At 47.5% G+C, this 12705-nt stretch overlaps 1 protein-coding gene across 4 annotated transcripts in view; it reads left to right on the top strand.

The window, feature by feature from the left end:
* The window catches only part of LOC137524204 (uncharacterized), a 624050-nt gene that overhangs the window by 194366 nt on the left and 416979 nt on the right, over positions 1–12705 (top strand). For all 4 annotated transcript variants that reach the window (XM_068243802.1, XM_068243801.1, XM_068243800.1 and 1 more), the window contains one exon: positions 3274–3311. In XM_068243802.1, coding sequence (XP_068099903.1) covers positions 3274–3311 — 38 coding nt within the window. The remainder of the gene's footprint in view (positions 1–3273; positions 3312–12705) is intronic.

The following is a 12705-nucleotide window of genomic DNA, read 5'->3' as shown; positions in this document are numbered from 1 at the left end:
AAACACCCTGATGTCACGTTACCGTTTATTGTTGAAGTCGATGCGTCCGAGGTAGGAGTAGGAGCTGTCGTATCTCAATTTTCTGGTCAGCCTGAGTGCCTACATCCTTGTGCGTTTCTCTCTAAAAAAATTATCTGCAGCCGAGAGAAACTATGATATAGGTAACCGGGAACTATTAGCTGTAAAAATGGCATTTGAAGAGTGGAGACACTGTTTGGAGGGAGCATTACATCCTATTACTGTGTATACCGACCATAAGAACCTGGAATATATAGAGAGAGCTAAAAGATTGAATCCCAGACAGGCATGATGGGCTATGTTCTTTTCACGTTTTAATTTCACAACTACATACAAACTAGGCTCTAAGAATGTTAAGGCTGATACCTTATCCAGGAACTTTGAAAACAACTGCCTCTCACCCTCTCCACCTGAAAATATCTTGCCTTCTAGTCGTGTAATTGCTGCACTTCAGACTAATGAGTTTCCTGATCTTCATGTATTATTACAGTCGTATCAAGTAGATACTCCTATTGATAAACCGCCTGGGGTAGATTACGTTCCTCTACAGCTTCATCTGCAGTTACAGCTATTTCATGATAGCAAATTGGCAGGTCATCCAGGTGAAAATAAAACCCTGGAGTTGTTGTCTCGACATGTGTGGTGGCCTTCACTCAGAAAGGACTGTAAGGCTTTTGTGGCAGCATGCGCCATTTGTGCCAGAAACAAAGCTTCTCGGTGTGCTCCTCGAGGTTATCTTATGCCGCTATCTGTCCCTTCTAGACCCTGGTCCCACTTATCAATGGATTTCGTGGTGGATTTGGTCTTCCTCGGGAGGCAAAAGAGTAATTTGGGTCGTTGTAGATCGCTTCAGTAAGATGGCGCATTTTGTGCCACTTCCCGGACTACCTTCAGCTCAGGAATTGGCCAAATTGTTCATTATACATATGTTCCGTTTGCATGGTATCCCGGAAAATATTGTGTCAGATAGAGGGGTCCAATTTGTCTCCCGGTTCTGGTGTGCTTTTAGTGACATATTGGTTATTAAACTATCATTCTCTTCAGGGTTTCACCCTGAAACTAATGGGCAGACAGAAAGAACCAACCAATCATTAGAGCAGTACTTACGTTGTTTTGTTTCAGACTGTCAGGACACATGGTTGGAGTACTTGCCTTTTGCTGAATTTGGCTTTAATAATTTACCCAACACTTCTACCAAATTGTCACCATTTTTGGTAGTGACAGGCCAGAACCCTAAGTTTACTTGTTTCCCATCCTCTCCGTCCTCTTTTCCAGCCCTAGAGGAGTGGAGCTCTCACATTCAGGAAGTTTGGCCCCAGGTACAGAAAAATCGGAGGAATGCTGTATCTCGTCAGAAAGATTATGCTGATGCCCATCGCTTACCTGAGTTTGATTTTTCCCCAGGGGATATGGTGTGGGTGTCTACCCGCAATATTCCTATACGCCAGCCGTCTGCCAAGCTGGGTCCTAGGTTTATTGGTCCTTATCCCATTCAGGAAAAAATCAGTGAAAATCAGTGATGTCGTTTATAGAGTGACACTTCCTCAATCTATTAAGGTCTTTCTATGTGTCCCTGATGAAACCAGCTGCTAACACTATTTTACCTTCCACTCCTCCTCCTCCAGTCGAGGTTGATGGAGAAACTGAATGTGAAGTAGAGAAAATGTTAGATTCTAGAAAAGTTCATGGCTCTCTACAGTACTTGGTGGACTGGAAGGGATATGGTCCTGAGGAAAGATGTTGGGTTCCAGCTCGTCAAGTCCATGCTGATTTATTGATCCGTGATTTTCATCTGAAATTTCCTGATAAACCCAGTAATGAGTGTTCGGAGAAGGAGGGGGGTAATGTAACATCCTTACCTTCCAGCGGCAGTTCCCGCAGCGTCTCCGGCGTGGTCCAGGCCGAGCGGCGGGACTTCAGCGCTGATTTCCTCTGGCGGCATCCCCGGCTTCCCTCCAGCGGTGAGTTCTGATGGGCGCACGCGCAGTGCAACCAAACGCATGCGCGTGGTTCACAATGAGCCTTATAGGCTTAGGAGGATTTAGTGACATCAGCAGAGATGTCACTGAGGTGGTGTCACTGTGGGAGTGGTCAGGGGGAATTGCAATCTGTATATAAGGCCAGTGTTTTCAGTTGCTCACTGGCGTTGATACTAATCAGTTCGCTGGTTCTTGACCCTAGCTAGCTTCTTGAGCTACATCATATATGGTGGTACTCACCATGTATATGTACTCCAGTTAGTCAGTCGTTGTTAGTTGATCATTGATAGCTGTAATTGTAATTTACTAGGATATCATATCTATTGTATATTTATCTGTGTACTGACTTTTGCCTGCCTTTTGACTCCGCTCTTGCCTGACGATTCTGTACCTCAGTCATCTGATTTCCGTTACTGACGCGCCCTGTCTCTGACTCAGTTATTACCTGATCCTTGTAATTCGACTGACGTCTGATATATACGTGTATGACCCTGCTCAAATTGACTACGATTTGTTTAACGATTCTGTACCTCGACAAACTTGTGCACAAATTCTGACTGAATCAGACTATTACTTGTACCATTGTTGTGTTATACTATACGTATCTAGTCACACCCAGCATTTGTATTACAGAAGTTTTTTGTATTACAGAAGTTTTTTGTATTACAGAAGTTTTCCCTCAAAGTATCCCAAATTAAGGGCTGGTTCACGTTGCAAGAGCTTTTCTGAACGCTTTGTGATGTGAAAAGCTCTTGCTAATGTAATGCTATGGGTGTGATCCCGCTGGAGCGATGTGATTTTATAAAACTCCCCCATAACATTGCATTAGCAAGAGCTTTTTCAAAATCACTAGCGATTAGAAAAGACTTCTAGAGGGTTTGAGCCCTAAATCTGATTTTACTCTTTAACCTTCTTTATACTTGTTTTTCTTTTGTTAGGAGCTTAAGTTATATTTTGTAGATAAGATGTTGCAAAAAAAAAAAAAAAAAAACCAAGGCAAAAAACCTGAGTAAAATTGAATCCGGACCAAAGAAATACAATTTATTCGAAAAGCTTAGTGCATCATGGCACATGGGAAAAAAATTACTAAATGTAAATTGTATGAGATCTGTCTTATGGTGGCCATTGCCCGGTCTATCGATCATCCAATTCAATTGTAATATCGATTTTTCGGAGAATTGTGTTGTTAATGGCCACCTTAAGTGTTTTTGTTGCATTAAATTAATTTTAAGTTTGCTATCTGTCATACTTATTTACTCATATCATTGGTCTTCAGGAAATACCGGATTCATGTGAGCTGCATTTAGATGATAGGTGAGTGATGTTATTTTTGCAGATACTAAGTAACTGATGATTATTAATGTGTAGTCAGGCTTTTCTTACTATGTAGCAAATTAAATGACATACACAGAGCCGCATCTTCAACCAGGCATTATTAGCGCCTGCTTAGGGCCCCATTCAGGGTCAAAAGGGCCCCGTCAGCATGTCATTTGCTGTCCTAACATACCTGCTGCTTCTGTTGCAGCTAAGGGGCCCCAGAATGTAATCAGTGGGCACGCAGAACTGCTCTTTTTCCTGCCTTCCGCAGCAGCTATCAGTTTCTGAAAGTCTGAGCATCGGCGTTACCATGGTAACGAGACGCTCTCCACTCCAACAGGCACCACGTGACTCTAGCCTGTGTGCTCATTGTGGCTCTGGGAGAGGCTGCTGACCTCATTTCCCCAGTTCTGAAGTGTGCGTCTCCTTTCCTCCAGTCAGCAGTGCATTCCATCTACTTCTGGCGTCTCCCTCCAGCTCCAGCAAAAACAAAGGAGAGACGAGGCAGCTGAGCCTGCCCCATCCCCACAACATACATGTTACAACTTACAAACAGAAATCCCTCCATCCTGCCCCGTGCTACAGAGGCTGTGTGTGACTGTGACCTCAGACAGACCTTGTAATTACATTGACAGCTCAGCCAGCCAGACAAGTAATAAAGTGCAGCAGATAATCTGCACACACAGTCAAAATTAGTGGAGCTGCTCAACAAATCTGATGTTATGTGATTCCTCACAGAGCTTTCCTGTGTTTTAGGCTAGCCTATGTTTGTCAGCTAGGAGACCCCTTTTCACAATAGCCTGTGTTTGTAAATGGAATTTTCCATATAAAGATGTCCATAAATTAGATTATCATAAGAAAAACAAAAGATTGCTTTCTTAAAACAAAGAATTTGCGATAATTCAGGTTGGAGTGAGCTTGAGATGTCTCCCAGAGCAACACTGCTGAATATATGCAAATTAACCATTGTACCCTTAGAAGCTAAACACACCTCCAGAACCGCTGGAATGCAATGATGTGTCAGCTTGTTAATTTGTACAGAGCCATAATAATCCAATTTGTATATATTCAGCAGTGGTGCTCTGGGAGACATCTCAAGCTCACTCCAACCTGAATTATCGCAAATTCTTTCTGTTTTAAGAAAGCAAACTTTTGTTTTTCTTAACATCTTAGTAAGGGGGCTTTTAGGACCATTGTAGTCCCTTACACACTCCAATGAGTTCTGGGTCACCATGAGCTTGCTGGTTAGTCTGTACCTCTTAGATTATCATGTATGGGCAGATCGGCCAAAAGACAGATCTCTCTCTGATCGAATCTGATCCTGGAGAGATCTGTGGCTGCCCATACACTGCAGGCCGATTCCCCAAAGAGAGATTTTAGCATGAAATCTATTGGGAATCAGCCTTGTGGTGTCACCTCCGTCGCTGCCCCAATAATGTGAATGTGCCCCACACCCATGCAATTAATACTGTACCTGTGTCCCACAGTGGTACCCATTCACCTTCTGCATTGTGGACGGGCTTCTGACGTTAAGCACGTGGGGTATATGAAGTCAACATGCTCTGCGTGATCTACAGAGGCCAGCAGCAATGCGGACGATGCATGGGGACCACAGCAGGAGACAGAGGATAGGTAAAGTATTAATTGCTTGGGGAGGGGGGGGGGAGGGTTGGGACACAATAACATTATGGGAAAAATAGCCAGTGGTTCTGTCATGTTTGCCACTCATCCCAATATTGCACGTTGTTACTGCCGTGCACCCCATCAACTGCACCGTCCAACGTCTTGCAGCGCGTCCAATTGATACATTTTACCAGTTTTGGGCTGGAATTGGTCAAATCGGGCATGCTTGTGGGCAGTACCAACTTGCATCCATTTCTATAATTATCGAATCGGATGCTTGATCGGTCACCAAGTCAAGTGATGCCCTGAGTCTCCCCCTGAAATGCCTATCTGTTGTGTAATGTACAGATGTTTGCATGATTGCTGAATGTGTTTATTAGTGTGCTATCTTTTACACCAATACAGTATTCCATTAAAAATATTATTAATATTTTTTTCCCAAACCTAGCATGCTCTTAAATTGTACCCGACACTAATGGTACACAAGCATTTAAAATTCAGTAAAATTTACACTTATTTGGGACTTCCTCCAACCCCCCTGTAGTCCATGGGTTTTCTCCGTGTCTGGTCCCATCCATTCTCCTTCTGTCCACCCAGCACTTGCGCAGCCCCTGCTGCACACATGCTTGGTTGTAACCCCGTGGTCGGGAGTGCTCTGCGCATGCGCAGTGACAAGCCTTAAGTAACTGCACAGGTGCCGAACACTCCTGATCACAGGAAAGCAACCAAGCATACCCAAGGCCAGGAATGAGCATGCACAGTAGCCCCAACTACTGGGAGTGGAAAACAGTGGAAAATATGGGACTGGACACATATTGGGCTTGATTCACTAACCGGCGCTAAGTGTTAGCGCCGGAGTGAAAAAACACTTAGTGTGCCTTTCAGAGATAAGGGGCCTTATCGGTGCCTTATCATAGTTAAGGGGCCTTATCAGAGTTAGCGTGCCTTATCAGAATAGCATATATGCTATTCTGATAAGGCACGCTAACTCTGATAATGCCCCTTAACTTTAATAAGGCACACTATTTGTCTTAAGGGGCCCATACACCTAACGATTTTCCTGCCGATATACAGCCGTTTCGATCACAGTGATCGAAAGGCTGTGAAATCGCCGCGCACACCTCTGACAGAACGATCGATTTCCATCCGAAATCGTTCGTTCCCGTCGACCCATCCGTGTGGAAGATTTTTCTCGGTCGCCGGCGGGTTGGGAGTGCGTCGTTAGCAGTGTTCAAATGCCCGACGACCGACGCAATACAGCGGTAATACATTACCTGCTCCAGCCGGCGCAAGTCCCCTGGTCTTCTTCTCCGCTTCGGGCTCCAGAGCTACACAGAACTTCCTGTCCCGGCAGGAAATTTAAACAGTAGAGCGCCCTCTACTGTTTAAACTTCCCTTGGACAGGAAGTTCAATAGCCGGAGCGGAGAAGAAGACAGCGGGGACTCGCGCCGGCCGGTACAGGTAATGTATGCGGGGGGGGGGGGGGGGGGCGGCAGCAGCGGCAGCTCCACAGATTGTGATCGGTTTCAGGCTGAAATCGGTTCACAATCTGTTTGCAGTAAAGGCAGCCATACGATCCCTCTCTGATCAGATTCGATCAGAGAGGGATCTATCTGTTGGTCGAATCTGATGGCAAATCGACCAGTGTATGGCCACCTTTAGTGAATTTGTCTTAGTGAATCAAGCCCCTAGCGCCCTGATTTGCGCCCACAAAGTGTTAAGGCTCAATAACCGGCTTAGCGTCGGTTAGTGAATCAAGCCCATTGAGGGAGCCCATGGTCTACAGGGGGCTGGAGGAAGCCCCAGGTGAGTAGAAATGTTTGTGTACCACTTGCCTTATGCATCAGTGCATGATTGACTTGTGTATATAGAGAACTGGGTAAGGAGTTTTGCTGGGATTGTGAATTGGTTTGTCTGTCTAACTCCTTGTAGAAATAGGTAGTGCTTTTTAATTGCCTGTATTTGTCTATTGGGGCACATGGTGCCAGCGTCCATCTATTGGGGGCACACGGTGACTGCATTTTTCTATTGCAGAATGGGGACAAATGTTGGCTGCATTTATCTATTAAAGGCACATGGTGGCTGCATTTGTCGATTGGCACACACAGTGGCTGTATTTTCCAATTGGGGGCACAGGGTGGCTGCATTTGTCGATTGGGAGCACACAGTGTGTGTAGGGAGAGCCCAAATCTGCTACTTTGCTTAGGGCCCCATTTGGCCTTAATCCGGCTCTGGACATACAGATATTAGACATCTGTCACCCAAATTGACGAAATTTGTAAGTTTTCTGTCAGTCTCATGTCTGTACAAGCATTCTCATATTATTATTATTTATATAGCGCCAACCTCTTTCGCAGCCCTGTACAGAGTATATTGTCATGTCACTGACTGTCCTCAATCTAATCCTACCATAGTCATATGTCTGTATGTGGGAGGAAACCGGAGTGCTTGGGGGAAACCTACGCAGACAACATACAAACTCTGTGCTGATAATGCCCTGGCTGATATTCCAATTGAGTACCAAGCAGTGCAAGGCGAGAGTTTTAACCACTACACCACCATGCTTCAGAGATAACTGTACTGTAGTCTGTATTTGGCCTTGCATGCAGTGGTGCTCAGCAGAGCTCGAATATTCGAGTAGCTCGAATATTCGAGCTCTTTTTCAGCTATTCGAGCTCGGTATTCGAGCTCCGAATAGCTGGAGCTATTCGAATGGGCTATCCGAGTACACTCGAATAGCCCATTCACTATTCGAGCTATTCGAGCAACCCGGCGCTATTCGAGCTCGGTACCGAGCTCGAATAGCGTCATAGCCCAGATTGATGTCCTTAGAGCCAATCAGAGGGCTCCCAGGCCCTCTGACGGCAGCCAATCACAGAGGGGGACCCTGGCCAGCCCCTACCCTATAAATAGCGGCCGCCATGTTCCGTTTCTCCATGCTTGCCTGAGACTTGTACAGAGAGAGAGTTGCTCCTTTGTGCTTTGGCTTAGCAAGTGCTCTATTGTGATCATTTACCTAGCGTTTTTGCTCACCTACACCTGCCATATACACCTATATTGTTGTTAGTTAGATAGACATTGTATTTGAGTTAGTAGCTTGTGTGTTACATTAGAGACAGGCAGCTGCTGCAAGCTTACAGGTTTAGGCCTCAGGGGGGCCTTGCCTCTGTGGGCAGCTGTCCTCTGTTTATTTCTCTCATCTATACCAGTATTTCTGCTGTCCTTTACTAATAGTATTGTAGTTATACTGTACTAGGAGTAGGACACTCACTGACTGTCACTGTTTATAGGCTACTAGCTAGCTCCTGCGTGTGTGCACTCACTCACTGTCTGTGTGTACACACACTCTATTTCCTTCTGATTACTGATAGATTATTGTTAGTTAGTTGTACTTACTTACTACTTACTCTTACTGTACCCGTAGGGACACTCACTGTCACTGTTCATATAGGCTACTAGCTCCTGCGTGTGCGCACTGCACTCACTGTCTGAGTGTACACACACAACACACACTCTATTTCCTTCTGATCGCTGATTGATTATCGTAATTAGTTAGTTGTACTTACTGTTACTACTTACTCTTACTGTACTAGGAGTCTAGGACACTCAGTCACTGTCCATAGGCTACTAGCTCCTGCGTGCGTGCACTCACTGTCTGAGTGTACACACACCCACACTCCATTTCCTTCTGATCGCTGATTGATTATCGTAATTAGTTAGTTGTACTTACTGTTACTACTTACTCTTACTGTACTAGGAGTCTAGGACACTCAGTCACTGTCCATAGGCTACTAGCTCCTGCGTGCGTGCACTCACTGTCTGAGTGTACACACACCACCCACACTCTATTTCCTTCTGATCGCTGATTGATTATTGTAATTAGTTAGTTCTACTTACTGTTACTACTTACTCTTACTGTACTAGGAGTCTAGGACACTCAGTCACTGTGTTCATAGGCTACTAGCTCCTGCGTGCGTGCACTCACTGTCTGAGTGTACACACACCACCCACACTCTATTTCCTTCTGATCGCTGATTGATTATTGTAATTAGTTAGTTCTACTTACTGTTACTACTTACTCTTACTGTACTAGGAGTCTAGGACACTCAGTCACTGTGTTCATAGGCTACTAGCTCCTGCGTGCGGTCACTCACTGTCTGAGTGTACACACACCCACACTCCATTTCCTTCTGATCGCTGATTGATTATTGTAATTAGTTAGTTCTACTTACTGTTACTACTTACTCTTACTGTACTAGGAGTCTAGGACACTCAGTCACTGTGTTCATAGGCTACTAGCTCCTGCGTGCGTGCACTCACTGTCTGAGTGTACACACACCCACACTCCATTTCCTTCTGATCGCTGATTGATTATTGTAATTAGTTAGTTCTACTTACTGTTACTACTTACTCTTACTGTACTAGGAGTCTAGGACACTCAGTCACTGTGTTCATAGGCTACTAGCTCCTGCGTGCGTGCACTCACTGTCTGAGTGTACACACACCCACACTCCATTTCCTTCTGATCGCTGATTGATTATTGTAATTAGTTAGTTCTACTTACTGTTACTATTTACTCTTACTGTACTAGGAGTCTAGGACACTCAGTCACTGTGTTCATAGGCTACTAGCTCCTGCGTGCGTGCACTCACTGTCTGAGTGTACACACACCACCCACACTCTATTTCCTTCTGATCGCTGATTGATTATTGTAATTAGTTAGTTCTACTTACTGTTACTACTTACTCTTACTGTACTAGGAGTCTAGGACACTCAGTCACTGTGTTCATAGGCTACTAGCTCCTGCGTGCGTCCACTCACTGTCTGAGTGTACACACACCCACACTCCATTTCCTTCTGATCGCTGATTGATTATTGTAATTAGTTAGTTCTACTTACTGTTATTACTGTTACTCTTACTGTACTAGGAGTCTAGGACACTCAGTCACTGTGTTCATATAGGCTACTAGCTCCTGCGTGTGCGCACTGCACTCACTGTCTGAGTGTACACACACCCACACTCCATTTCCTTCTGATCGCTGATTGATTATTGTAATTAGTTAGTTCTACTTACTGTTACTACTTACTCTTACTGTACTAGGAGTCTAGGACACTCAGTCACTGTGTTCATAGGCTACTAGCTCCTGCGTGCGTGCACTCACTGTCTGAGTGTACACACACCCACACTCCATTTCCTTCTGATCGCTGATTGATTATTGTAATTAGTTAGTTCTACTTACTGTTACTACTTACTCTTACTGTACTAGGAGTCTAGGACACTCAGTCACTGTGTTCATAGGCTACTAGCTCCTGCGTGCGTGCACTCACTGTCTGAGTGTACACACACCCACACTCCATTTCCTTCTGATCGCTGATTGATTATTGTAATTAGTTAGTTCTACTTACTGTTACTACTTACTCTTACTGTACTAGGAGTCTAGGACACTCAGTCACTGTGTTCATAGGCTACTAGCTCCTGCGTGCGTGCACTCACTGTCTGAGTGTACACACACTAAATTTACTTGTGATTACTACTGATTATTGTAACTGCTAGTTGTACTTCCTGACTGTTACTACTTACTTACTGTACTAGGGGACACTCACTCAGTCACCTCACCAACCAACCCACTCCATTAAAGTACCCCACTTTTCACCCGCCCTTTTACAAAACTTTTGTCTATACGCCCAAAACATTTAAGATGTCTGGAAGTGGCAGCCAGCGCGGTTTGGGCAAGGGGAAGGGCAGCAAGGGAATCAGGAGGAGAGGGAGCAGCATTGTGGCAAGCCGCGGCCGCGGGCGCGCCACCATGCACAGTTCCGCAGCAGCAGCAGCAGCGTCAGTGGCTAACATTCCTCCCATAGCCACTGGCCGTGGACGCCTTGGGCGCCGCCCAGCAGGAGCATCTGCAACTCACGCTGCAGAGACACAGCAGCAGCAGCGTGTAGCACCTGCTCCCATTTTCCTCCAGCCGGGTCGGAAACGTCCCATTGAGGAAAAGGATGCAGACACTGTGGTGCAACTCATGACGGAGGATGAGCAGCCCGCCATCAGCTCTGCATCCGAGGCCTCCACCCTCACCACCACCACCACCCCTGTTCGCAGCAGCCGCCCAGCAGGGTCTGGGGAGGAGGCCAGTTCACCGTCACTCGCCGACCTGTCATTCAGCAGTCTTTTGACCCCAGGCATCATGAGTAAATTGTCTGCTGTTGTTGGCGATCTTGAGGAGGAGATGCTGATGGGCACTTTGGGGGATGAGGGATTGGACAGCAAGACTGTGGCGACAGTCAAGCAGCCCATCCATGCATCAGGAGAGGAGTTTGGGGGGTCCTCATCCCAGCAGGACATGTTTCAGGAGGGGGAGGATGATGATGACCCGGTGACAGACAGAGACTGGGTGCCACCACCTCCAGGGGATGTCGTCCTCAGCAGCTCTGAGGAGGAGGAGGAGGATGCGCTTGTGGGCCTTGCAAGGAGGCGCATCATTGCAAGCATTGGCAGCGTCCCACAGCCTGCTGGTGTCTCAGGCTCAGCAGCAGCAGCATCAGCCAGTACCACCCCCAGCCGCACCCAAGCCCCTCCCCCAACCACCACAGGGAGACAGGCAGCAGCGCTTCCATGCCGTAGGGGGAAGTTTCTGTCACCAATCTGGCGGTTTTTCACCATGCCCACTGTGTACAGCAAGTACGCCACTTGCAACCACTGTCAGCGGAAGTTGAGCAGAGGTGCAGACCCCTTAAAGTTCAGCACCAGCTCGCTCATCAACCACCTTGCGGCTAAACATTTCCACCAGCATGAGGAGTTCCAGAGGCTGAAGGCATCTGCTGCTGGCAGTGGCACCACACCCATCACGGCACAGCCTTCAGCAGCAGCAGCAGCAACAGCAGCCACCCGCCCTCCTGCTCCTCCAGCAGCACCAGCAGGAGTGCGGAAACGCACTGCTCCTCCCCCCTCTGCAACTCCTGCCGCCGACACTGAGGCCTGTTCTGGCAGCCAGTCCTCAGTGGCCTCCTCTGCTGTGTCTGCTGATTCCCGTGTCAGCAAAAGGCCACGCCAGAGCCTTTTGAGCGAGTCCTTCCAGGGGGTGGTTAGGGCTCTGCCTCCCAGCAGCCGTCGCGTGCGGCAGCTGAACGGCTTGCTGGCACGGGCCATGTGCTCCCAACTCCTGCCGTACACGCTCGTGCAGGAGGGGAGCGACATTCGTGCGCTGCTTGCTTGCGCAGCCCCAGATTGGCAGCTCCCCAGCAGACACTTTTTCTCCCGCAAGGCCATTCCTGCACTGCACCGCTTTGTGATGGCCAATGTGGAGCGAGGGCTGGAGCACGCGGTTGGTGAAAGGGTCCACGTCACCATGGACTCCTGGAGCAGCCGCTTCGGGACAGGCCGCTACCTGTCCTTCACTGTCCACTGGGTCAGCTTGGTGGAAGGGGGTGAGGATGGGAAAGCAGCAGCGGGCACAGCAGCAGCAGCAACACAGTGGGTGGTGCCACCCCGCAGGCTCAGGGGAACTGCAGCAGGTTCCTCCGATCCTCTGCCATCCTCCGGCACACCTGGCCAAACCCCCCGCCTCAGCAGCAGCGTGAAGGCCCGCCACTGCCAAGCGCTGCTGCACTTGGTCAGCCTTGGGAAGACCAAGCTGACGGCAACCCATGTGTTGGCCAAACTCCAGGAGCAGGAGAGGATTTGGCTGACCCCCAGAGGCCTCAGAGTCGGAGAGGTGGTGGCCGACAATGGGGCCAATCTGGTTGCCGCAATAGACAGGGGAAACC

The sequence above is a fragment of the Hyperolius riggenbachi genome, chromosome 7, assembly GCF_040937935.1.
Source record: "Hyperolius riggenbachi isolate aHypRig1 chromosome 7, aHypRig1.pri, whole genome shotgun sequence".
NCBI lineage: Eukaryota > Metazoa > Chordata > Amphibia > Anura > Hyperoliidae > Hyperolius > Hyperolius riggenbachi.
The sequence above is the reverse complement of the archived record's forward strand: the minus strand, read 5'-3'. Positions and strand labels throughout refer to the sequence as shown.